Source organism: Eretmochelys imbricata, chromosome 10 (genome assembly GCF_965152235.1).
Source record: "Eretmochelys imbricata isolate rEreImb1 chromosome 10, rEreImb1.hap1, whole genome shotgun sequence".
In the NCBI taxonomy this organism is placed as follows: domain Eukaryota; kingdom Metazoa; phylum Chordata; order Testudines; family Cheloniidae; genus Eretmochelys; species Eretmochelys imbricata.
In genome coordinates this window covers 73607476-73633438 of record NC_135581.1, presented here as the reverse complement: position 1 = coordinate 73633438, position 25963 = coordinate 73607476, and the positions used below count along the sequence as shown (strand labels likewise).

Genomic DNA, 25963 nt, shown 5'->3' with positions numbered 1-25963 from the left:
AGCTTGTGATATACTTATTCATGCTCAATACTACCTTACTCTAGTAATAGGTCCACTGAAATCAATGGGATGACTCACGGAGTAAGGTGCTACTCAAATATGAGTAATGGTATTATAATTTAGCCCACAAAAAGTAGTATCTTAGCCATAGGCAGGAGAATGGTCAAGTAGATAGGGCACTCGGTCTGCCACAAACTTTTTGTGTGACCTTGGTCTAGCCTACTCTGGCCTTAATATCCCATCTGTACATTGGAAACAGTACCTTCCTATCTTACTGCGGTGTTGTGCGGGTACAATAAATTAAAGATTACGAAGAGGTTCCCAGACACTACAGTGATGGCTAACAGATACTTAAATAGATCGATTCCAGTCTATCTGAAAAACAGGAATGGCCTGGAAACAGCTTTGAAAGCCTCCGGAAAAGGGGAGCCATAATATATTTGAGCTTGTTCTTTGACAAAGAGGGTTGATCATTGTTCTCTGTAGCAACATCCCAAACCTAAACTCCATACAAGGCAAAATAGTACCTACCAACCATTTAAATAAATAAAACTTTGCTTCCTATATCACTGTAATAAGTGGCTAGTAAGAAGTGAGTTACATTCCATCCAGCAACAGCAAATGTAAAACGAATTTAATTCAGTAAGAGATGGCGGGACACAAGCAATCTGAGACCACCACACCCATGTCTGAGTTTTTGTTCCTGTCAACACTCTCTGAATAGAATATTGTGGGTCAACTTTCTGGGAACAATTAGTCGTTAAAATTCCTGCATAGTAATGTAAATATTAACTCCCTTTTTTGTTACTGCAAATTAAGCCCTTGCGTGCAATAACCCACACCTCTTCCCAAAACATCTGTGGTCATCCCCAGCCCAAAGTTGCCATTTCATTGTCACATCAACTTGGATGGAATGTTGCAGCATAGTGATCTGCCAGTATTTCTTTATAAAAAGAATAAAGCCCAACCTTCCCTCCAGATGCAACCAGGTCAGGACCTTCTCCATTCAGTTCCTGTGTTTAAAAGACCAAGCCCCTTGGCACTAGCAAATTTAGGCATTCCAGTTTCTTACAGAGTGGATGAGTTAAGTGAAAACATTTAAACTTACTGGATTAAATACGACATCCAACTCCAAGCAAACTACTCCTTTTGAAGCAAGTTCCAGGTCTTTATTCTTCAATGTATAACAACATTGCTGTCCATTTCTAATCTAGAATTATAATAAATAAATAAATAAATAAATAAAGTGTATCAATAAATATTAACTCTCCGCTGTGTCTAGAATAGCTTTCCAACCACCGTCCTTCCCCAGAAAAGATGACAATATAGAAAAAGCCTGAAATGTAACATGACCATTGGATTAGAGGACTATAAAATTGCAGATTAAAAACTATTACCGTCCAACTTTAATTTACAGACCCTGTACTTTTATAGCAGAGCAGTGCAAACAATAACCAGCCTGAAAATTCTGTCCTGGAAGCCAGTGAGTTGATGGGAAGTAATCAGCCTGTGTTATTACAGATTTAAAATGTAAGTTTTCTTCCAAAGATCAGAAAAGGAAACACAACAACAACAAAATCAAAATAACAAATCTCCAAATTCTCACTTTATTGAAAGGTTGTCAAATTATTAGCCACAGAACAAAGAGAGTCCAAATCAATCAATCATTACAATTGGAATGAATGTTAATGTAACAAATGTTCAAAATAAACAAATTCCTGTAAAAGACTTTCCCCTTAGAATTCAGATGCTGTTTCTATGCTCTAATCTGCCTGTTGGCCCTGTCATGTTAAATATCTATGAAAAAAACCATCTCCTTTACCATTTTGCAAACTATTTGGCTCAAATAAATGGCATCCTCTCTTCAAAAGTGATGGCAGAAATGTATTTATTATACACAGTAGGATATGTATTGATTAAACATTTGGCTTTTTAGGAAGCGGACCAGTTAATTCTAAACAGCAGCAACATAAAAACTGCAGCTCACCGAAAATCTCCATTTGGGGACTGTAATGATCAAAGATTAAAGAGAACAGAGGAAATTTGGGGGAATGAAATTGCAACCATATTTAAAATAGCTATTGCTGTCACGGCATTAGTTTAGTACAAGTGCTCATACAAGCCATGGTGAGAATGGGTAAGGAATAAAAGGCACAAACGGGAATAGAGTGTTTTCACATGACAAGGGAAAGGTCACTTTCTTTCCCAATGCTGCTCCACCTCCTTTGTACTGAATAGTTTTCCAGCGGATTGATCCCTTTCCTGGCTAATGGTTAAAGAAAAGAGGGCCCCCAGAAAGAACCAGTTTACATCCTCAGTGGGATCCAAACAGGAATTCCAGCTTCCACTAATGCTGTCATCCAAAGCTTCACCTGATAGGATGTTTTGGGATTGGTATGTCTGTGTTTTGTTTATTTAAAAAAAAAAAAAAACGCATGGTGTCTAATTGATTTTAGATTGATTCTGCTTTCATTACTTGAGCATTTCAAACCACATATAGGTCGAACCTATATGTGATACAACACAAAAGGGGTACCTCCATGAAAGCAGCTCCTTCTAGGTTGACAAGAAATATGATGCCACTTCACAGCCCAAACGGTTTTGGACAGTGCTGCCAAATCTGGACCTGCAGGGCTACTAGTGCTAAGGTGATATTTATTCCTCATATTCCAAGAATATATTGCTGGAATGTAAGCTGCTTTGTGCTGATTAACAGCTAAAGCTGATCAAAAAGTGGAATTTCTCATTTATGAAAAAATATGGGTATTTTGAGGTGTGGTGTTTTGTCCCAATTCAGGACAACGTCAAAATATCACCTTTTTTTGCCGAATGAAAAGTTCTGAAAAAATTTTATTTGGAAATGTCAAACCAAACATTTCAACATTCCCAAACTAAAATGTTTCACTTTGATGTGTAGATCAGAAATGAAACAATTTGTTTCAATTTTTCCAATTGGAAATTCCACCAAACTCAGTTCTTTTCCTCAGAAAATTTTGATTGCAACCAAATCCCTCCTAAAAAAAAAAAAAAAAAAGAGGAAAATGTTTTGTTTAAAAATTTCCAACCAGCCCTATGAAACAGACATATGATAAGAATTAAAGCACTGCAGGAAGTCAGGATATCTTCTCTTTTGACACAGTTCGCAATGATGTGTATCATAGTTTTCACTCACCTCTGTTGTTTAACAGGAAACTTGCATGTATTACATCCATCATTCCCTCCATAAACCCACCCACATCAATTCTGGACATGATACTAATTCTATAGTCACTCCTCATACCCAGCTGATACAAGGATCTGGGGCAGATGAGCAGCAGAAGGATATCACACACGGAATCTTAGGCATTCTAGCTAGGGAGACAGCACAAATAAATGGCTTCCCAAGAGACTCCAAATCTGCTTGAACAAGGCCTGGCAACCAATGGCAATCTCAAACCTGTAGATACAGTCTTCCAAGAAGCCTATCTACTCTAGTCCACCAAACAAGGAGTGTGTTATATCTCCTATTCTGGAAAATAAAACTTCCATAAGGCTCAGAGAATTGATCATCTTCACATTTTTCTTCCTTGATAATAACATAAACCAATCAAAATCCACAAAGTAGTCCAGATGGATTGGGTTCCTGGCCAATCACTTTTGCAGCCTGTTAGCCTGGAGAACACTCTGGTTAACATTTCTGCAACAGGTAGAAGGAATGCTGCTGAAAACAGCTTTTCAGAGATGCACATGTGCACACACATTCACAGCAGGTAACTCAAAGCACAGTTCAGTCTTTAATGTACATGTCTGTTAATTTTGTGCTTATTTCACATCGAGCTAAAACAAATTGGATAATTAAATTATATATGGTTTAGTGATTTTCTGCATCTTTCAGATACACATTCCTCATAGCTCTTCCTCTGTTCCTAGTGGGGAAAACATTCTTGACAATAACCTGATGAGGAGTACTCTTTATCTGTCCTTGGTATATATTAAATTAGTTAAAAGAAAAGGAGTACTTGTGGCACCTTAGAGACTAACCAATTTATTTGAGCATGAGCTTTCGTGAGCTCATGCTCAAATAAATTGGTTAGTCTCTAAGGTGCCACAAGTACTCCTTTTCTTTTTGCGAATACAGACTAACACGGCTGTTACTCTGAAACCTGTCATTAAATTAGTTAATTATCCATTTCAAAAATCTAGATGAGGAAAGCATCAACCACAGTAGTACCACATGTGGCTAAGTAGAAACATGCAGTACTATGACAGTAGCTTTAGCCAGACTTACTGGTTTGATTCTGGCATCATGCCATTTTACACCAGGGCAAATTTCGTTGATTTCACTCCAGATTTGCACAGTGAGAACAGAATCAAATGCAATGGGTATGGCTCCATGTGTGTCTGTACGCAAGTTTAGAACCAATAATGAATTCATGCCCATTGAAATGAATTATGGTATCTGAGAGACTGTTTTGGCTTGAAAGACCTTTTTCAAAGCTAGAAATGTGCTTTTAAAAGGTGAATATCATTACTATTAAACTTTACTTAAAATTGTATCGGGAAAAACAACAGTTCTGTTGGAAGTGTTAACAGTCAGTTTTATTTCTTGTTCTTAATTCTATTTGGTTTACGTGCAAATGTAGTTCAGTCCAACACTAAACATTCATATTGATTTCCTAGTTCGCTGACCTTCTTAAGAAAAAAGAGGGGAAAAAATTGGAAATAAAGTGGCGTTTCTCCACCTTACATTTTTTATTGAATACAGGGTAAAAAAAAACCCTTGTTTAATGCACCACTAGCACGCTATCCCAGTTTGCTTCAACAAATGCAGTGGGGAAGTTCAGTACATTTGATCATATAGAAATAAAAAGGAAGCATCCCTCAGAAGTTCACAGAAAAAATGTCCAGGCTAGCTTTTGCTACAGTACATTTCCATTTCATTAATTTCTTGAGTCATACTTTTTCTCCCTACATTTGTTTCTCTTTCAGTACAACACACTCCCGCCAAATATTTAAAGATGGCCAATTCTTTTCCATTTAATTTGGGGTCCACTTTTTCCTCATACCACTGCTGTTCATGGCCATTGGCAAACATTCCCACTAGCTACAGGAAATGTGAATGGATGTTACACCAGAGTCAGGCAGAAAGTATCTGAAAGACCGATTAAATCTGACCTACCGTTGTGTCACCCCAACTACAATAACTTTTGCTTTTTGCCTGGTATCCCAAGGATTTTATTCAATAATGAGTTCAACGAATGGTCTCTGTAACATGACTTGTCTCTGGCAAGGCTATCAATGAATACTGAATATTACAGCTAGGTGAAAAGGACAGGAACAGTTTTTACACAGACACACTTCTGATCTAAATTTGAACAGGGCTGAGAGTAGGACCTTTGAAGAGAGGTAGTTAAGGCTACTCCTTAGTGACACTATGCTTTACACCTTGATCAGATCCCACGATGGAATGCCTACATTGTTTGGGAGAGCTGATCATGTGCAAGATTGCCTCTAACAGGTTGATTTAACACCGAGGGCAGGAAAGTCCGACTTATTGATTTGCTCCTTTTTGTAAGGTCTGAGGCCAGATAGGATGTTTTTTCCTAGCACTGTTTGGTTTCAGGTAGATGGATGTGCTATAAGAAAATGAATCCAACATCTTCTCAGCGAGCTCGATGTAAAGACACAAACTAATGACTAAGAAAAGCTATGAACAGAAAATTTGAAGAATTCTCAGAACCAAAAGATTTCTTCAATGACGTACCTCCTCACCCTACTGTTTTTTATCCCTCATTAGACAATTTTTTTCCTTTATTCTACAAAACTTATTCAATGTTACAGCTCAGAATACCTGCTGTTTGCTTTGCCCAAAAGTTCCTGTGTGTTTTATTGTAAGCTATTCCATCAAAAAAAACAACCCATGCACACACAAAAAAAACCACACAAAAAAAATCCTTCAAATACATAAAGCCTCCCCCATATCCTCATTCAAATGCTTCTGACATTCTGACACTCACCTTTGTCATGATGCATACAGAAGAGCCATCTGATAACGGTAAGGCAGGGGGCAAGTTGTGATTACTGTGATTACTACAGTTACCAATACTGATGCTAGACTTTCCTACTCTACAATTATTGTCCTGTCTTCCTCCTCCCCCGGCCCACACCACTTGGTTGCTTCGCTTGCAGGTAACATCTTGCCTTTTAGTTTGTTAGCTCTTTAAGCAGAGAGACTGTCTCTTACCCTAGATTTGTACAGCACCTAGCATACAGGGCCCTAACATGACCGATGCTGCTAGATCAGGGATTGGCAACCTTTGGCACGTGGCCCGCCAGGGAAAGCCCCTGCTGCGTCCTCAGGTTCTGCCGATCGCAGCTCCCACTGGCCGCGGTTCGCCATCCCAGGACAATGGGGGCTGCGGGAAGGGCGGCCAGCAGATCCCTCAGCCCCGCGCCACTTCCCGCAGCCCCCATTGGACCAGAATGGCAAATCACGGCCAGTACAAACTGCAATCGGCCAAATCTGCGGACGCGGCAGGTAAACAAACCGGCCCGGCCCACCAGGGGCTTTCCCTGGCGGGCCATGTACCAAAGGTTGCCGATCCCCGTGCTAAACACTACCACAATAATAAATTATAAGAAGTCATATAACTATTAAACTTAATAATTCTTCTAAAATTCCATATTCCCCTTCAAGACTCAAACAAAAGATAGCTCTGACCTTCCATTGTCACTTCAAGAGCCAAGGCAAGGCCTGTGACTAGAGCTGATTGAAAATCAAAATTTCTATCTTGTAGGAAAATTCCAATTATTTCAAAATATGTTTGTGTTCTAAATTGGGACAAAAAGTCAAAATATTGAAGTTTTTCATAGAATGGAAATGTCTGTAAAATTGTGCTGGAAATATTGAAAATGTTACATTTCCAGTTGGTTTGGAATTCATCTGTGTCCCCTTGAGCTGCCTCAGTACTTCGTGAGACTTGTATTTTGAGTGTCTCAAGTCCCCATTTTCATGGCAGCCAGGCTCCCCAGCCAGCCTACACCATGTGATTCCCATAAGGCACTGCTACCATTCAACCAGAGAGGACACCATGGTGCACCATGGGAGACGTAGTCCACGCGAGGAGCAAGGCACCTGAACTGCAACTCTCCTCAGGCATTGCAGTAGCTCAAGAGGACACAGATTAATGTCAAACTGTCCTCAGACAGAACATTTGAAGTTGGTTCTACAAACTCAAATGTTTGGTCTGGGTCAACCTGACCAGAAACTAAATATTTGTTTAGGTTTTCCTGATGGAAAATCAAGAAATTTTTCATGGGCAAATGCTGACTTTCCCATCATAGCATTTTCCATAAAAAAAAGGATGATCACATCAAGTATGCTAATAGGTTTAGAAAACACAATAAAAATATTAAAATGCACAACCATATTTGCCTATACCGGTTGTTTCCCTGTCATACCAATAGAAACTTCTTATTGGTTGAGTTCACTGGCAAAAAAGAACATGATCATCTTTGTCTTCAACCTTCATTTTTTGGAGAGAAGGCAGCTGTGGTATGAATTTAGTCCTTGGGCTGAATTTAAGACATCCCTGCTCTAAGCGGAGTAATTACTATTGGGCAGATTCTGGCACCTGCTATGGCCCCTTCTTTGCTGCTCCAACAATATAAGGAGGGCAGAATAGCCATCTGAGAAATTTCCCCAGCACAAAAGGCTGCCATAGATAATCCTACACCGCTACCTCCACCCACTGGCCCAACCCACCAATGTAGGGGCATGTGGAAGAAGTATGTCAGTATAGGGGGTGCCTGGCATGCTTTGTAATCCAAATATTTTGGGTTACACAGCAGCCCATTGGTAGTTGCGGGGAAGCGGATACAAATTAAAGCAGCCTCTAGGGTTTCTGTAACTTACATTATGGACCATGCCTGAAACAACCCAGATTTCCAGAAGTGCAAAGGTGCACCTCTGCAGCCCCACCCCATGCTGTGCTGTGCCTCCAAATAACCTGGTTCTGTATCTTGGTGTGGGGGAAATATCCAATCTTAATGAGAACTATGGCGTAAATCCATTGTAAAGTCCTCCCCCAGGTTATCATCCTTCCAGGCCAATATTGTGTTGCATTTTCTCAAATTCATGAATATATCTGCTGAACTATTCTTACAAACGCCCCCTTAAAACAAATGTGACTGAATATGGTATTGATGTAGCTAGCCAATGCTAAATCTATTAAGCAACCACCTTACTGACCGCTTGTGAATTTTAATGAAATAGTAAAACCTGAGATTAATACAACATAAGGCTTTGAAAAGACAGGAACCTTACACAGCAAAGGTTTTTTCTTTGCTTTTAGCTCAAAGAAATATGGTTTAGTGAGGTTTTTTGCACTGAAATAGGAAAACTTCACTATGTATCCACCTTTGATGTGAATCCGATGTCATATCTTCATGATATGACTCAACGCAGCTGGGTAAAACCCTTGTACATCATCACCCTTGATGTATGCAATGGACAATGGCTATTCCCCCTGGGTAACATGTCTAAAGCATTTGGGACTCTGAAATTCTTTCTGGGTCTCATCACTAATGCACAGTGTCATACAGTTGCACTGAGTAGCATAAAGAGTGCCTAATAGAAGAGACACATGGAATTATTCAAAGGCAACTTTCTCTCGGAAAAGGAGACAGCAAGCCACCTAGTCAACCCACTCAATGCCAGATCATACAATTGTAGTGTTACCACAACTGTCACATATAGGGCCTGATCCTGTAGCACCAAGCACTACTGGTCAGATGCTAAGTGCCCTCAACTCTCAAGGAAGATGAGGTGCTCAGTATCCTGCTGGCTCGGGTCCTTGTGTTCTCAATCTGAGATATCCCTTAGAACATGAAACCTCTGGGACATTTATGTTAGTTATCATCACTGTACTATTGGATACTGAAACCATTTGGTTATTTGATGAGGATATTTTACAGACCTTTTCCTGTTAATTAAAAAAAAGAGTGCAGCTGGAGTCAATATTGAGCTGATAATACTACAGATAAGAACATTCCATCTTGTGGCATAGTACTTCATCTGACCGCCCCTCCAACATGGGGGATATTTGATACAAGACCATTACTTTGCTTTCAACTTCATTGAAGCACATTACATACTTCCATCTTCCAAATAACTTGCATCTTTGTATAATATGGGAGTCCCTTGAAGCAAAAAACTGAAAAGACCATAAGGTCGTTTTAATAAGAAGCGGGAGCAAAAGGCAAGAGAGATGGGAGAAAAATTCATGGGCTGATTAACATGGAAAAAAATTCTCTTAGCCAAGTTCTCCTGAGGTTAGGATATATAAAGTACATGCACTGTATTTGGTCCACAGCTTGCTGGAACATACCAAGCTTCAATTCCTCATATTGCTGAGCTGGGTGTTACAAAAATTCCTCATCTTTCATTAGTACCAAGTCTATTTTTTAACCTCAGAAATGATTTAAGCAAAGATGAAGTCTGGTCTTGATTTCAGTGATTGATGCCAGAACCTTTCAAGTGTGGATTCAGACTCACACTAACACGTGTGGCCTTTGGGGAGTCAAAGCTTCCCTGCCTCCATTTCCCTACTTGTAAAATGAAGATGATACCTAGTTCAGTGGGACATTATAAAAATCAGTTAATGTTTCTATGGTTCTTTGAAAAATTAAGTACTAAATATTATTTTTAGAGCTGTATAAAAATTCACAAATAATTTGGTCAGCAATTTTTGCTTTATTCAGTTCACCAACCGAATATGAATTTCTCAAATTCATTCACTATTTGAAATTATTGGCAAATTCTTTTTTGAACTCTTCCCCCACCCCATATATTATTGTTTCTGTTCCTTAATTGGATGATGTATGGAACAGGCTATTCAGGATGAAGTGCAAATGTCAAATATCACAATGGAGTGTGGCAGTCCAACTGTTTTTGTTTGTTTGTTAATATTTGTGCCTTTAAGTTTAACATTAATTGGTGATGAGCATTTACAATAGTTAAGCTTGAACACTTGATTTTGTGCAAAGCACCAACCTAAGAAAATCCTGACCACATCGGAATCAAAATAAACTCAAATTTTAATATTTGAGGAACCCTCCCCCCCACACACCATATGTACATACACTGAAGTACATTTTTTTATTAAGATGAGAATCTCTGTCACCCATAAGTGAATCTAAAAGTAAATGCATCTCATCTGCAAACAGATCACAAGTAAAACTCATGCATTTTTAACCAAAGAGATAGAAAATATTGTGAAATGCTTTTTGGTTTTCGGCAAGGGATTTAATGCCAGGCAAAGGTTAAGCCAAATCGCCTATGAATTAGACTGTTTGTGTGGTTATCAGCCACCACTCCATGGGATTCCAACTACTGCTCTCTTGGAATATATTTCTCAAAAGAATTCAGAGGATACACTCAAATGTATGGACAAAGTGCTAACACTATTGGGTAAAAAAAAAAAAAAGACTCCGATTTCAAAGAAGAGAGTTTCAGAACACTGCAAATCTCTGAACAGACTAACTTAATAGGTGCTAAATGGTTTTTAATCATAGGCAGAGAACAGTATATTTACACTAGATTTGCATGAAATAGGAGGCAGCAAAGTTTGGAAGGGAAGGAAGAAAATCAGTTGGCTTGAGAAAGCATAAACAATTTTTTTTGTCTCAAATCTTGGACAAAGAACCCAGACTGAATGGAGTTTGGACTCTACCACACACATACACAATCCCCTCCTCTGCCTTGTTACACGCTTCCTAAGGGATACTTAACAAATGCCTATAAAATCAACAGAGGATCCAAATCTAACATCTCCTCACTGTGAGCCCACACAGCCTGCTGCTGATCATGCAGACCATTTGGCAAGCACCGGTTCTGCAGGAGAGCAGCTGCTCGAGCCACTCTCTTCCAGTAACATCAGGGATATGAGGACTTGGGGAAAAATTAACCAAGCGATCAAAAATGGAATAAAAGATGTTCAGAGTTGTTCTTCCCTGTAAATATCAAATGGCTCTTCACATGAAGCTGACTTTAACATTGTTCTAAAATTGCAGATGTCAATGACTCAGGCCACTAAAATGGACAAGCAGAAAATAAATGTCTTAAGGAACTCAGAGTCACAGTAGCAGAGTAAAAGAGGGCTGCAAAACACTGCAATTCTAATCTGAGAAGAAATGTACATGTATCATTCGAAGCACTTTTAAATATTATGAGACTATGTTCATATCAAACCTGATCCAAAGCCCATTGAAATCTATGGATATGCTCCCTTGGACAACATTGGGCTTTGGATCAGGCCCTCAAAATAGTAACATTTACAAAAGTCATGCATTTAAACTCCATCCACACCATTCTGTATTCACCCCACCTTTCATTCCCACAAAGAGAGAAAATAAAGAAGTGGGGGGAAAGGAATTAAAGAGGAAAAAAGGCCCATTTTAGTCCATCAATTTTTGTTTCCAGTTCATTTACTTAAACCAAATTTTTCAAACTAAAATTATGCACCAAAATTCATATTTAGGTGCATAAATAAAGGGGACCTGATTTCCAGAACTGTTGAGTCCCTCCTCTGCCTAAAATGACATTATTCAGACTTTATTTCTGGTGATGATCAGCAAGAAAGAACTCAGTGTGACTTTCAGATTCCTGATTGAGTTATGCCAGCAATTACAAAAAACAACTCTCTTTTAACCTGTAAAGCAAGAGACTGAACGGAGATCACAGAGGAAGAACACACATAGAACCCATGAGCACTGTTCTTACAGAATCACTTTTCAGAGTATAACTGCACTTTTTTTTGTGGTACTGGATTATCAATATTAGCTTTATGCAGATAATTTCATACAAAAGGTAGCCAAGTATCATCACTTAGAGCCATAGAGCCCACCTTCTGTATTCAACCCTTTTCATAAGCATCTACACTGAAATCAAAGTTGATATGTTCGTTTGGTAGCCACTTGACTAATGAATGCTTCCTAGTACTTTTCCAATGCCTCATATGTACAGGTTCTGATAAAGCAGGTATGAACAGCAAATACCTACATTAATGCAGTTAAAATTGCATACAAGGCAGAGATTGCAAAAGGTAAGGTTCTCACAGCAGCATTCACTCTGCTGCACCTGACATCCTATATGCTGGAATGATAAATATTTTAAAATATAAAACAGTGACATAGTAAGCCACGTAACTGACACCCCCTCGCACACGCAGAGAATAGAAAATGCTATCCACTATAAATGTACTGTGGCTATGTTAACATTGCTGCTGGAAATAATGTTCTTCAATTAATATAGTTTTTTAAAACTTAACTTCCTAGCTGAAAACAATTAAATTGTCTGCGCTTCATAATGTTAACATTCAAATTTTCACAAATGGGCTCTGAAGTTATCATCTAGCAAAGTGCTTAAGCACATGTTTAACTTTAAGCACATAGGTTGTCCCACTCAAGTCAAAGAGATTCCTCCCAGGACGAAAATTAAGCATGTGCTTTTATGCTTTGCTGGATTGGGGCCTGGGTTCCCGACTTTCCTGGCACGGTTTGGCTGCCAACAATTTTCAGCCAGACTGCTGTAATAGGGGAGCAGATATTTTCAGACAGAAAAAATAATTCTTTATGCAAAATGAAAAAGGTAGAATATACAAAATACTGCAGATTGCAGTAAAAATTGCAGACACACTAAAATGTTAGGTCTCCTTAACTCTGAGAGCGCCCCTCCACCCCATCTTGGATGTTAAAGCACTCGGTTTTGAGGATGGGGCAAGCACTGGTGTTGCTCCCCACCCCACAGTCTCCCTCATGCAAACTGCTCAACCGAAAACCTGAAAGCACCGGCTCCTGTCGTCCCTTAATTAATTCAAGCAGAGAGAATGGGCAGTGACATCATAAAGGGGACAGGAATTCATTGAGTTCTGATAAGATTCTGGTACTACTGAGCACAGCCAAAAGTTATTTTTCTGTTGCTTAATTATTTTAATTGTAATTTCCCTCACCTCACCTTCCCCCCCCACACCCACCAAACCAAGGCAACTAGTCCTCACTGAGGACTATGTCCCATCCAGCTTTCAAACTCCAGCCACTTTTTTGTTGTAGTTCTGTTTTTAAATGAGTGGGTACAATTTTACAATGAAAAAGGTGTTTGCTTCTTGCTTTCCTAAACGTCCAAAAAATAGCTGAAAAGATTTTGATCTACTTTCTCCCCACACCATCACCCTTTGCAAAAATAAATAATAATTAAATAAATAAAATAGCAGAGACCAACATGGAAAGTTTCAGCCCCAAATGTGAACCTATTTCAGACAAAACATTAGCACATGAAAACGGAGTTGTCATGGAAGCTAACTTTTCAACTTTACTACCGAGGGTGTTATCAATACTCACTGTATACTGTTCACACAGCCTGTCATGTTGTATGTTGTCTCATTGTTTCCTTGTATTCCCCCTTATCTGTGTCTGTATCCATCTGTTGTCTCCTGTCTTTTACTTATATAATAAAATCTTTGGAGCAGGGACTGACTCTCTTTTTGTTCTATGTTTGTAGAGCACCTAGAGCGATGGAGTCCTGGTCCAGGACTGGAGTTCCGAGGAGATACCAGAATGCAATTCTGTTTCTATTCTCCCATGATCGTCCTCTCTTCACATTTGCTTACAGAACAATAACTGCAGTACTATGTAGTAAAACACACCCTTTTATGGTAATTAATTGATCTTTAAATATTCATGGTAAATAGGCCTAATGGCCTATGATGGGATGTTAGATGGGGTGGGATCTGAGTTACTACAGAGAATTCTTTCCTGGGTATCTGGCTGGTGAATCTTGCCCATATACTCAGGGTTTAGCTGATCGCCATATTTCGGGTCGGGAAGGAATTTTCCTCCAGGGCAGATTGGAAAAGGCCCTGGAGGTTTTTCGCCTTCCTCTGCAGCATGGGGCACAGGTCACTTGGTGGAGGATTCTCTGCTCCTTGAAGTCTTTAAACCACGATTTGAGGACTACAATACCTCGGACATAGGTGAGAGGTTTTTCGCAGGAGTGGGTGGGTGCAATTCTGTGGCCTGCGTTGTGCAGGAGGTCGGACTAGATGATCATAATGGTCCCTTCTGACCTTAGTATCTATGAATCTATGTAATTTTGCTCAGCTGTGCCAACAACTATTTGGTCAATCCTATTGTGATGTGCAATTACTTTCTTGAAGTAACAAGAAGCAACAATGAATAAAGACACATCTGAAATGTTACTACTGAAAGGTGATGTGACAAACACACAGAAAAACAGTTCAATTATGTTTTCAGACCAAAATGGCATATTGCACGGATGAACTTTACGTAGTTTTCTTTCCAAATCAACCATATTTGGCAACCTTTGTGACAATAAGGAGGACTGTAAACACTGACCAATCAAGACATGCGCGCGCACGTACGTATGTGTATTTATATATGTATACACATAAACAACCCTTCCTCCCCCACTGCAAAAAAGAGGTTGTTTATATCTAGATCTGAGTTGTTTCATACAAGAAAGGGAAAGAAATGCAACTTGCTCCCAATGAAGCCATCAATGTTCGAATGATACACGTGCAAAGATAACTTACAGACAGCAATGGGATAGCAACTTTTCCAAGAAAATCAGGGGGTTTATCTCCATCTTCATCAAACACTGTCACTTCAAGAACATCGTGGATATCTTTAATAGGGCTGGAATGAGAAGCACAAAAAATGGTCTGTACACATTCAGTCTGCTCCAGGAAGATCAGAGAATAGTGTTTCGCTAATTAAGTCTGCATTACCTTGGAGTATAAAACTAGCATTTAATTAAATTCCAAAAATTAAATCAAACCAAGGCTATTCCCCAAGCTTTTCCCTCATGCAAGATTCACGTATCCACGTGAAAGACAACAATTATTGCTAGACAGTGAGATTTCTGGTGTGTGGATGTTGACATTGATGGAACATATGAGGGTGAGGAAGGTGGGCAAGAGAAAAAGTTTGAGTCAGAGTTTAGGAAGGTGCGTGCATGTGCCAAAAAGGTATGTAAAGAGGAAAACCTCTCTCATTTTTTCTGAGCAATTGAGCAATTTTCCCCATTTGGCCAAGTAGTTTAAAGACTTCTAAAAACCCTCAAATAAAATAGATAATATTATTAATTCCATCTAATCCATATGCTTTACTGGGGATGACAACTGCCTGCTCATCTCAACTGGTCATCAGGATCATTAATAAAATAAGAGATTCATCCGGGGAAACGTATTGGTGTCTGTGAGAGCTTGGGTAACTGTAGATGACTGGAGGGAGGGAGGGAGGGAGGAAGAAAGCAAGCAAGTTATTGTTTATCCAAGTGCAATTAACACAACTAACCACTAAGGCTTTGGTCTCATAGAACAGTGGTTCTCAACCAGGGGCACATGTACCCCTGGGGTATGCAGAGGTCTTCTGGGGGGACATCAACTCATCTAGATATTTGCTTAGTTTTACATCAGGCTACATAAAAAATACTAGCAAAGTAAGTACACACTGAAATTTCATTCAGACAATGACTTGTTTATACTGTTCTATATACTATACACTGAAATATAAGAACACTATTTATATTCCAATTGATTTATTTTATAATTTTTGGTAAAAATGAGAAAGTCAGCAATTTTTCAGTAATAGTGTGATGGGACACACTTGTATTTTTATGTCTGATTTTGTAAGCAAGCAGTGAGGTTAAATTTGGGGGTACACAAGACAAATCAGACTCTTGAAAGAGGTACAGTAGTCTGGAAAGGTTGAGAGCCACTGTTGTAGAAGATAAGCCTCACAAGCTGCTACTCTAGCTAGAAGACAACTAATTCCAGGAACATTCCAGCAACAGAGCCACAATTTAAGATGAATGTCCACCAAGGACTAAGCTTGGAACCTATTGCACTAAAAGCATGAACTAAAATACTAATTCCCCTAGCAGACAGCTGTAGACAACTCACTAACCTCTTAGGTTGAGAGAGTAGAGGGAGACAGCCAGAAGAGGGAGACAAATACCTATACTATCGTAATGTGAGTTATATAAACAGCAATTAAATATATAGCCATAAAGTTTTGAGAGCCCAGAAAAAGTAAATGGCTACCAGAACCTGCCAGTTTGTGAGGCTTTACACCTCCACTTTTGTTCAAAGGTAAACTCAAAAACACCATTACAATAGTTGTACACAGGCTATTAGCGATATAAAACGTCAAAAGTACTCAGACTACACTGATGGGCACAGTCCAAGAACCTAAATAGAACAGAAAGTCTCACAGAATGTATATGACGTGAACAGATTTACTAAAACATTTGAATCTGGACCAAGGGTCAACTTTGTAAGCTCAGGATAAATAGTGATGCATGCGGAGCTTCTTCAGAATAAACAAATAGGGTAAGAAGGAGAGTTACAAAAGAGACACACAGTAGGGGCCAGAGGGCAAAAGAGGTATAGATGTTACAGATTCATTTCTGGCACCAGTGAACTCAGTGGAAATACATGGTAGAGTTTTTTCCATCGACCACAGAGCAATAAGATATGAAACTTTTCATCTTATTCAAAGCCAGCCCAGCCTCTCTGCATGCTAGCTTGTATGATTTGAATCAATAATACTAAGACTAATTTCCTAGTGGAGTAGCATCCGCATCACAAAGATAAAACTGCCACCCTTTATCAGTAGCCTCAAGAGCAGTGGACAAGGAACAAATCATTAAGGGAAAGCAGACTCTTCTCTCATCTCCAAAAGGTGGTTATTATTCCACTTTAGCCCTAAAAAAACGTAGGTGGGGCACTATAGAAGAAATTTACACTGTTGCAGCCCATGTGATGACCTTGCTTTGCAACAGCAAGTTGCATCTATTCTGCCAATACTGAGGCCTTCAGTCTCCAGGGCACTTTTCACAGGAATCAAATTCACTTAATAATCACACATTTTTTTGGTTTGATTAAGGTGTAAATTTCTGGTTTGGGTAGGGCTTCTTATTGCCTGATTTAAACTCAGCTGTTTCATCATGGGCAATCAGAACTCTACTTCCTGATCATTTTCAAATTAAATTATGTACAGAACTACAGTTTTATCATGTCCAAACAAAACACAAGTTATATTTTAAATTATGGAAAAACCTAAGAGCGACTATATCTAGGTTTCCATTTTCAGGTCTGCTATACAATTTCTTGGAGTCTATTATATATAGTCATGATTCTTCCTATAAATATCCCAATTTCTTCTTGTTATGACTTCTATTAATAAACTCCATGCCAGAATTGAAAAAGGAAAATGCTTTAATGGAGAAATATCAAATACAACTCAGTCAACCTCTTCTTCCTATGGAGAAAGTGACATGTCCCAAACTTTACCTCATGTTTCCTAAAATAAATATCTTTTATATTGGGGCTGCTCACCGTTTCGCATTTACGGCATGTTTTCAAATGCAATTCACTTACAAGGTGAAAACTTTGTTCCACTCTGGGTTGAGGTTTTTGTAAACTGTGTGGGTCTGAAGTCTGACGTTGCCCAACTCTAACACACAGAAAGGGTCACTTTTACCTGTGGAAAGAACAGGTGAAAAAAATAAAATAAAACAAAGAAGGGTTAGATAATGTGATGGTGGTTAGCTCACTCTTTTTGCAGCAGGGTTGGGAGAAGGAGATCAGAAGATCAAAAAAGAATAAACTGCACTAAGGTGACTGGAAATGTCTTCCTTTCTCTGAATTACTAAATTAACAACACAACCAATACGTATTCACTGTTTTCCTCTTTGAAACTTTATCGAAGCATTTTCCATTCTAATCCATGTAGGCAACTTGTCTTCATAACAGAGAACTGAAATCTTCTCAAGAATAATCTTTAAATCTTTGGTGATTAGGAAGATCAGCCAATGTTGACTACCAAGAAAAATGACATGCAATAAGAGAGGTAGTCCCATTCTGAACAAGTTTCCTTTTTTATATTCTCCTCCACGGGCGATCAAGGGTTATGAACCATGCAGACTTTTAGTCTGGGTTATAGAAATGTCAGGGCTTCTGTTAGTTCATTTTGCTTTATAATCTGCCGAGAGCTTTTGCTTTATTAGTTCATTATATAACCATATAAGTACATGCAGTCTCATAAAATAAGCAAAGTATTGTGCCCACTTCAGCACCAATCCTGCAATGAGATTTGCATGAGTAGATCTCTGAATCCATACAGACACCCGACGACTTCAGTGAGAGTCAGGTCAGACCAATGGACCCAATTGCTGGATCAAGACAGAGTGAGAAACTTATTAAAGGAAACATCCTATCAAAAAAGGGTATCAGAGTGGAAGCGTTTTATCGGGAAGATATATTTCCTAGTTACTTTTCTCAATAAGCAGAGGATTGCAATACCTGCATTTGGCACAGCATGACACCTTAAAACACTCCAGAGCTTTCAGACAAACTTCACTATAAACAGAGTGCCTATGAGCCTGTTCAGCTGTATATCTGATTTAAAGTTCATTATCTTAGGTATTCATATTTACATTTAGCTCAACTACAGGCATTCTAGTCTTATTTAGGTTACTGTGTATCTCAGCCATAGAGACATTTATATAAAAGAAAACAGACATTTAAGCAGACTTCTGTTAATTTTTTTTTAAATTGCTGTTATTAATATAGTACCCAAACTGTGCTAGGCACTTAAACAAATAAGGAGACAAGGTCTCCGTCCTGAGGAATTTACAGCCTAAGTAGAAATGTTTTCCAGTATCTAAAACAGTGAATATTTACCAGTCACTTTTGGAAAGTTTTAATAATCTCACATTTTAGTGGAATCTATTAGTCTCCTACCCACCTATACACTGGAACCAGGTACAAGTGGCAAATGTACTTAATGACAGAGAAACTGTTTGAAACGCAAAATGGTATGTGCCAAAAGACAATCCTACTCTATAATTTTGTGTTCTGAATACCATTTTTTGGTCAGTGAGCAAATGCCGTCTTTGAGCAGAATGCTCATGTGCACACAGAAACATGCAATGAAGCAGAAAAAGTCATTTCACAATGACAAAACTATTATCTAGCGGAGGTTCAAGTTGAACTAGTTGGGGTTGACGAAGTTCCTGCTGTTGTCCTTAGACATATTTAGCTTTACATTTTTAATATGGGACATAGTAACTGGTCTAAACTTCGGTCAAATAGTACCTGTGAGTTTTCAGGAAGCTCTTTAAAAGCCAGAATTGCATGCAATAACATAAGGTTCTGATTCTCATTATTACTGTAGGTTAAAAACTCAAATTTGGTAAACTGTACAGTACCAACACGCAGCAACCTATAACAGAAATACCAACCATACTCAAATCTGATCTTCATTACTGTAGTAAGTAACAAGGTATAAAATGCCATTACACTTAGAATTGGACAATTGGTCTGCAGAAGTATTCCCATCATTGAATCATCATTGCGCTACTGAGAAAATATGATACATGCTCAGACTGCTCTTCTATTAACCCTTGGAAATCTTTGTATTTTTTATTGTCTCCTTGATTGTCTCTATCAGATTTTTGCTGGACCTTAAGTTACTTTTTATCAAAAATAATAAACCTGCAACAGTCTCCCAGGCAGTGGAGGAAATACAGCACTGCTTTGGGAGGGTTCTACTATGGAAGCACATAATTGCTGCACTAATCATTTATGAATGGCTCAGAACAGATAATTAATCTTTATGTCTCTCATTTCACAATCAGAAATTTATGCTATTTTTACCTAAAATGGCTGCATCCTTTTGTAATTTGGTGGGTCTATTACCGCATAATACTAGGATATTTTCAGCACTGCCACTGCAAAACAATTTGTCATTTGCCTCATGAATCAGGCTCAGGCTCAAAGCCTTAGTTATTTTGAACATAATGACAGACTAAGTAACCTTGCACTTAAACAGGATTTCATTCTGTGCTGTGCACAAGGAATGTGTGTTTCAGACCCTTTATGAAAAGTCTTTCAATTGCAAAATCAAGATCCCCAGAATCTTTCAGTGTTCATTATCCACACACAAATGCACACACTCCTGTTTAAGCATTTAGGGAAATGGGGCCCAATCCATTGCTTCTATAACGCCATTGGCCTCAGTGGAGTTACACAAAGGATGAACACAGCCAAGATCCAAATCTGTCCTTGGACAAAACTCCCTGTAATATTCTGTGCATTTGTAGGTAGAATTAGTCCCATAGCTTATAAAGGCTTTTTTTTTTTTTTTTTTTACTACAGTACATTTAGCCTTATTAAGTTTACAGATGAAGAGCAGCTAAAGTAACTAATAAACCAATAAAGGCTTACATACTGTAGCAGCCCTTTATCAGTCAGGTGAAAGGCCAGCTGAGGAAACTCAAGATCAAAGGCAAAGCTTGTGACCCACATAGTTCTACCCTGGTCATTATTGCACATGGACTTTTTTTTATTTTTTAAAGAAGATCTGCACATTAATCCTTTCAGTTCTTCAGTGCATTGCTAGTATATAAAAAAGTCCATTACCTGTTCCTGGGGTGGGGAGGGGGGACAACAGGGTGGCTACACTTATAAATAACACTATTTATTGGTTAAACTTTTGAAAATGTGGGCTAGTATCTTTTATAGTCCTTACTTTGGAGAAATGCTGCTGATGTTACAATCAGAGATTGGCCTGAATAATGGCCCCAGGTTTGGTTGACAATGCTTTCTCTTTAGCTCTCTGCCTTTCTGATGAGTCAAAAAGAATCAGAAGGTAAAATACATTTTCATTACAATCAGACCTGTATCTGAAGTATGCACCATTAAAGATACTGGATGTAGCAGATCTCATGTCTACATGAATATTTTTTTTTAATTTCATCATTTGCCATTATTTCATCAGTCACCACGCAGTGGTATCAGCTTCCAAAAAGTGCCCTGCAAAAATAACAATGTCCAACACATCTGACCTCTTCAAAAGAGGCCAGAAGTTATTTTTCCTACTAAGAGAGAAACTAATATATTAAGTATATTTTGGATCAGTTTCACTATTTAGCTGTAATAGGAACTACTGTTTACAGTTTTCCAGCACTGATAAATCTCCACTTAAGAGGGAGCATTGACCCATACATTCAGGCAGCCTAGACAAGTGCTGAACAGGGTACTAGGTAAATGGGGAACATTAAAGAATTTGAGGATTTCTAGAATTCTATTATTTAGTTCATGAGCTCACAAGAAGTTGCTGAGACATGTCACCTCCAGCAAACAGCAGTTGAATCAAGGTCACTTTGTAGATACTTTTCCAAGACTTATTTTCCATGATTCATATTGAAAGAAGCAAGAGCAACACAGTGCCCCGGCATTCTAAATCCTCCCAATTAAATCCATGTAACGAGGGGCCAAATTTTCACCCCAGAACAGAGCTATTTTCCATTTGCCCCAATCTAGCCCTCCATTGGTTAGCAAAATGTTGTCGCAACAGTGATGAAGAAGGGTTCCCCTGATAACGCATGTCACAACTCACAAATGAGCATGCATCTCAGCAAAGGGTACAGCCTGTAGTAAATCTGATGTTAAAAATAAAGAACATGGTCTCCAAAATATATACTTTAACAGCTGACAGGCCTCTTTCTCCAGTACAGTATACTGATACTTAAGTCTCTGGGTGTTTTTTGTGATTCCTAGATTACAGTGATCCTCGTCTAGCATGGAGTCAACTAGTCAGTCAGCAAAGGGAAGCGAATGGGGCTCCACCCTCAGAAAATAATCGCCTGTTAGTTGCAATATGAATGACACTTGTCAGGTAGTGCTAAAATATATAGTTCCTGCCTTGTAATAGCCAAGAACATATCCAGTGAGTTAATGTTTGTGATTATGTCTGTTCTACAGCCATCAGGGTCAAGCCTGGCTCTCTCCAGCTGGGGTTGAATACACCTTGGACCTCTGTCCAATGGGGCTGATCACACTTCTTGTGCCACGTATGGAACACAGTTACACCAAGCCTATCAGCCACCAAACCAGGATGGGCCATGGCTGAAAATGGAGTGCAGTGTTTAACCCAGAGCATTTAACACAGCTCCTAAAGGGGCTGTGCTTCTGAATTAAAGATCACTGGCACAAGTCACAATTTACAGCAATAATAGTGGATCACTTCACTTGTGCTGAAACTAGTCTATATTAGAGCCATGAACGTAGGGGCTGGAGCTTGAAGTGGTGGGACAGAGAACTGTAAGAGAAAAGTAATGACATTTCATATCATGTTCTGTAGAACTTGGGGATGCGGAATGGTTAGATGTAAACTGCTCATAGGCGACAAAGAGATATCATGTGATGATGGAAAAGTAATTTTCCTAGATATTCAGATGTGACCTAGGAAGACCTTGATGGCACAACAATTTGGCCACTTGAGAGCCTCTACTTCAGACAGCAATCTCAGATAGTTTTCCATCTATGGTTGACATCAAGTCTAAAGTGTACTTAATGAGATGGTGTTCTCTGCTGGCCTGAGCACAGGGCTAGGGATTCAATCCAGCAAACCCTTATTGTTGTGGGTAAGGTTTTGCAGGATAATAGTTACAGTTCCAGCATTAGAAACAGGTAGCAGGGCCAGTACTGCACACAAAGATCCCACAGTTTAACTCACAAGAACCCTAATTTATTTAAGTTATTGAGAAAAAGGCAAAAGTTACTGGGCATGCCACTCATAAATATGAAGGGTAAAGCTGAGCCCAGTGCAGTGGGCCCATAAAACCTGTTCATCACTTAAGTCCCAAATAAGCCCCACACTGGAGTCTTAAGTGATGCATAGGGCTTGTGGGACCCCAGTTCCCAGGCATGCATTTTACCTTTAACGCTTTAACAAGTGGGTGATACACAAGTTTTACTTTGCCTTGCTAGACTCATGGCATAAGTGAGGGATTCACTAACATGCACTACACCTCAAAAACATTAACATGGTATCAAAACACATCAGAAAAGACCCAAAATAAAAAGAAGGAAGACAATTAATACCTGAAAAATCTGCTGCCAACAGGTTCACTGCCTTTAAAACTTTGACCTGTAAGAAGCCTATGTCCTTCATGTCCTGAAGGGAGTTCTTTATACCCTGGAAAAAATAGTGAATAGAGACTTTTTTAAAAATAATAATTTAGTGAGACAGATTTTGACGGACTACTAGAAAACCATAAGTCTTAGGGCATGTCTATACTCATGGCTAAATCAGCACTGCTTCAATCAATGTAGCAGTGTCGATTTAGTGGGTCTAGTGAAGACCTGCTCAGTCAATGGCAGAGTGCTAGCCTATCGACCTCTGTACTCCAGCTCCCTGAGAAGCATAAGGTAAGTAGACGGGAGAGTGTCTCCCGTCAACACAGAGGCGGGAACACCACTGTAAGTCGATCCAAGTTACGTCGACTTCAATTACATGATTTCCATAACTGAAGTAGCGTAACTTGGATCAACTTACAGCTTTAGTGTAGACTAGCCCTTAATTTTGGTCCCTATCCCCACTGCTCAATGTTTCACTATCAGATACTCACTCACACAACTCTACCAATCCTCATCCCATTGCAACACACTTACACTGTTCATCCCAGCATGTCAACTGTCTGTTTATCATTTATTTTTAATTTATATGTAATCTTCAGTTTACAGGAGTTAAATGGTTAATTTAGGCAAGGAGATTCAAAGGAAATAAGCACATACCTGAATATTAAAATAGTATTATTCCAAAATTAAGTATAAGATATATTTAGAGAGGCACCATAAGCCCATGGCTAGAGTACTGAATTCAGAGTCAAGGATCTGGGCACCATTCACAGCTCTATCATTAACTCAATCACTTAAACCCTTTGTGCCTCAGTTTCCCTGTCTATAAAATGGGGGTAATGATGTTTATCTATCCTGTGCAGCACTTTAAGATCTATGGTTTAGTACAGAAAGTACTAAATATTAGAATCAGGCTTTATCTTCCCAAAGTGAACAGACCAGAGCACATCGCCACAATGAGAAAAGAATTCTAAATACTACTTTCTCTCTCTCATTATGATTTTTTAAACATTCATAGTCTCCTCATTTCCTAAGATAACATCTTAATGTAATTCAAGTTTTCAAAAGGGAACTGTTAAGTTTAAAAACTGCCAAATGCAAACAGCCAAATTGCTAGAGGCTAACTGCTCTGTCTATTCACTTGTCACACTAAACATAATTATGGTGTGTGATACCTTTTTCCATTAGAAGCGGTGTTATTACGACTGGGACAGATCTTCTTTTGATACAATTTTCAGTATTTTTTTTAATAAAGTAGAAACAAAACAAAAACTCACATAGCGCTGGGAAATCTGTTTCCTTTCACTGGGGTCTCCCAAGGGGCAGACACACAGATCAGAGATAGACACTCCTGAACAGGGGGTAACAGCAATTAGCATAAGCAGAGACCCCAGATGCTTCTCCACTGGCAGTTCTAGAACATTGGTCTGCTTGCTAGGTAGTGCAGTAATATCCACTTTACACCTAGAATAACATTGTCATGGATTAATAATAAAGAGGATTACTTTAATGGGACAAATAAACCCCAACACATACACTTTTAAAAATAAGAATTTTTTTACCTATCATTAAGGATCAAAAGGTACAAATGAACTAAGTTTAGATATCTAATTTACTTTTCACCATTTGGGCTGTTTGGTCAAGGTGGGGGAAATGGGGAAGGGGGGGAGGAATGAGAAAAGCTAGTTAGTTTCACTTTGTTTCTTGTCAGTTTCATTTCTGTTTTCCTTGTACTTGCATAGGGATTGAAAGTTAGCACTGCAGCCTCTGTAGTGGTGAGGTTTTAAATCCAACTCTGCTCTCCTCTCCCACAAAACCCCAATGTCTTCTGATTTCTAAAAAGGTAAAATTATTATAATCTGAGTGGAAATACAAAGTCAAAATGTTGTGTCTAAAATACCAGCTTCATTTAAGGCAGACTTCATTTTATGCTACATTGTACTGTATGCCCTGATCTCCTTTACAAACCTAACTAGATCTAGGCTTTCATTGTATTGTTATATTTCCCAGAGGGGCAGTGTGGCTTGCAGGTAAGCTGCCAGCTCATAATGCACATTGTTATAGTCTCTGACACTTTTGGAAAAAAAAGAAAAAAGAAAGCGCACATTAATGAGAGACAACAAGGCAAGAGACCAGGTTGGGGTAAGAAGAGAGAGTTTGCTGGAGAGCCTAAAAGCAAATGGTCAAATGTGACAAAGTCTATACACCTAGTGCAGCTAACTGCCTTCTATGTGGAAGTCCAGTAAATGGAGTGGAACTTTCAGGAAGCTCTATTAGGTTTGGCATTTAAAAATAAGCTGAACAAAAGTTTGTGGTTAAAAAAAAAAAAAAAGCAAGGAAGGAGAAGCTTTATTTCCATGGTATACGGGGAGTCACATTTCTCCAGCGGATGTGGGATGGATGATAGAGAGAGTTCTCACTCCACTTAATGCCTGCCGACAAGTTTTTATTTAAACAAAACTTGTTAAGGTGTTGTCTTAATAGGCAAAAATTCCACAGGGGTCCCCTAGGTGGGTTTCTTCTGGGTAAATGGTGCATGCACTGCTCCTGATTGATCCCATTCCAGCTGTAGAGCTGGAGCGGTTTGTACCCCTCTGCTATAAATTGCATGCTTTCTGCTTTTTAACAGCCTATTTTCTGTAAATGTTTGGAAAAACCTCCCAAAAACCTTTAAATTAACACACACACAAAATCTAACCTAAGAAGTAAAAGTCACTGGTGTGATGAGAGTGTAAGCCATTCACTTGCTCTGCATTAGGACGTGTTTATTTGTGTAAGATTCTAACTATTGGAATCAATGGACATGCCTCTCACTCTCTGTGAACTCTATGTAGTGCACAGGTTAAACACACAACTAGTTGTAAGTTTATTCTTATTGATTGCACTCAAGTGCTACGGAAGAGGAAACAAGATAACCAAGAAAAGAGCACCGAAGTTCCACGTACTATACAAAGGCCAATTTCAACCCATGTTCCCAC

The 25963-nt window shown here is 38.9% G+C and overlaps 1 protein-coding gene across 4 annotated transcripts in view; it reads right to left on the bottom strand.

Annotated features, from left to right (window-relative positions):
- Window positions 1–25963, bottom strand: part of MCTP2 (multiple C2 and transmembrane domain containing 2) — a 161894-nt gene that overhangs the window by 57711 nt on the left and 78220 nt on the right. For all 4 annotated transcript variants that reach the window (XM_077828640.1, XM_077828639.1, XM_077828641.1 and 1 more), the window contains 5 exons: window positions 24263–24449; window positions 22950–23043; window positions 17439–17541; window positions 14589–14691; window positions 1109–1210 (listed from right to left, as the gene is read on the bottom strand). In XM_077828640.1, coding sequence (XP_077684766.1) covers window positions 1109–1210; window positions 14589–14691; window positions 17439–17541; window positions 22950–23043; window positions 24263–24449 — 589 coding nt within the window. The remainder of the gene's footprint in view (window positions 1–1108; window positions 1211–14588; window positions 14692–17438; window positions 17542–22949; window positions 23044–24262; window positions 24450–25963) is intronic.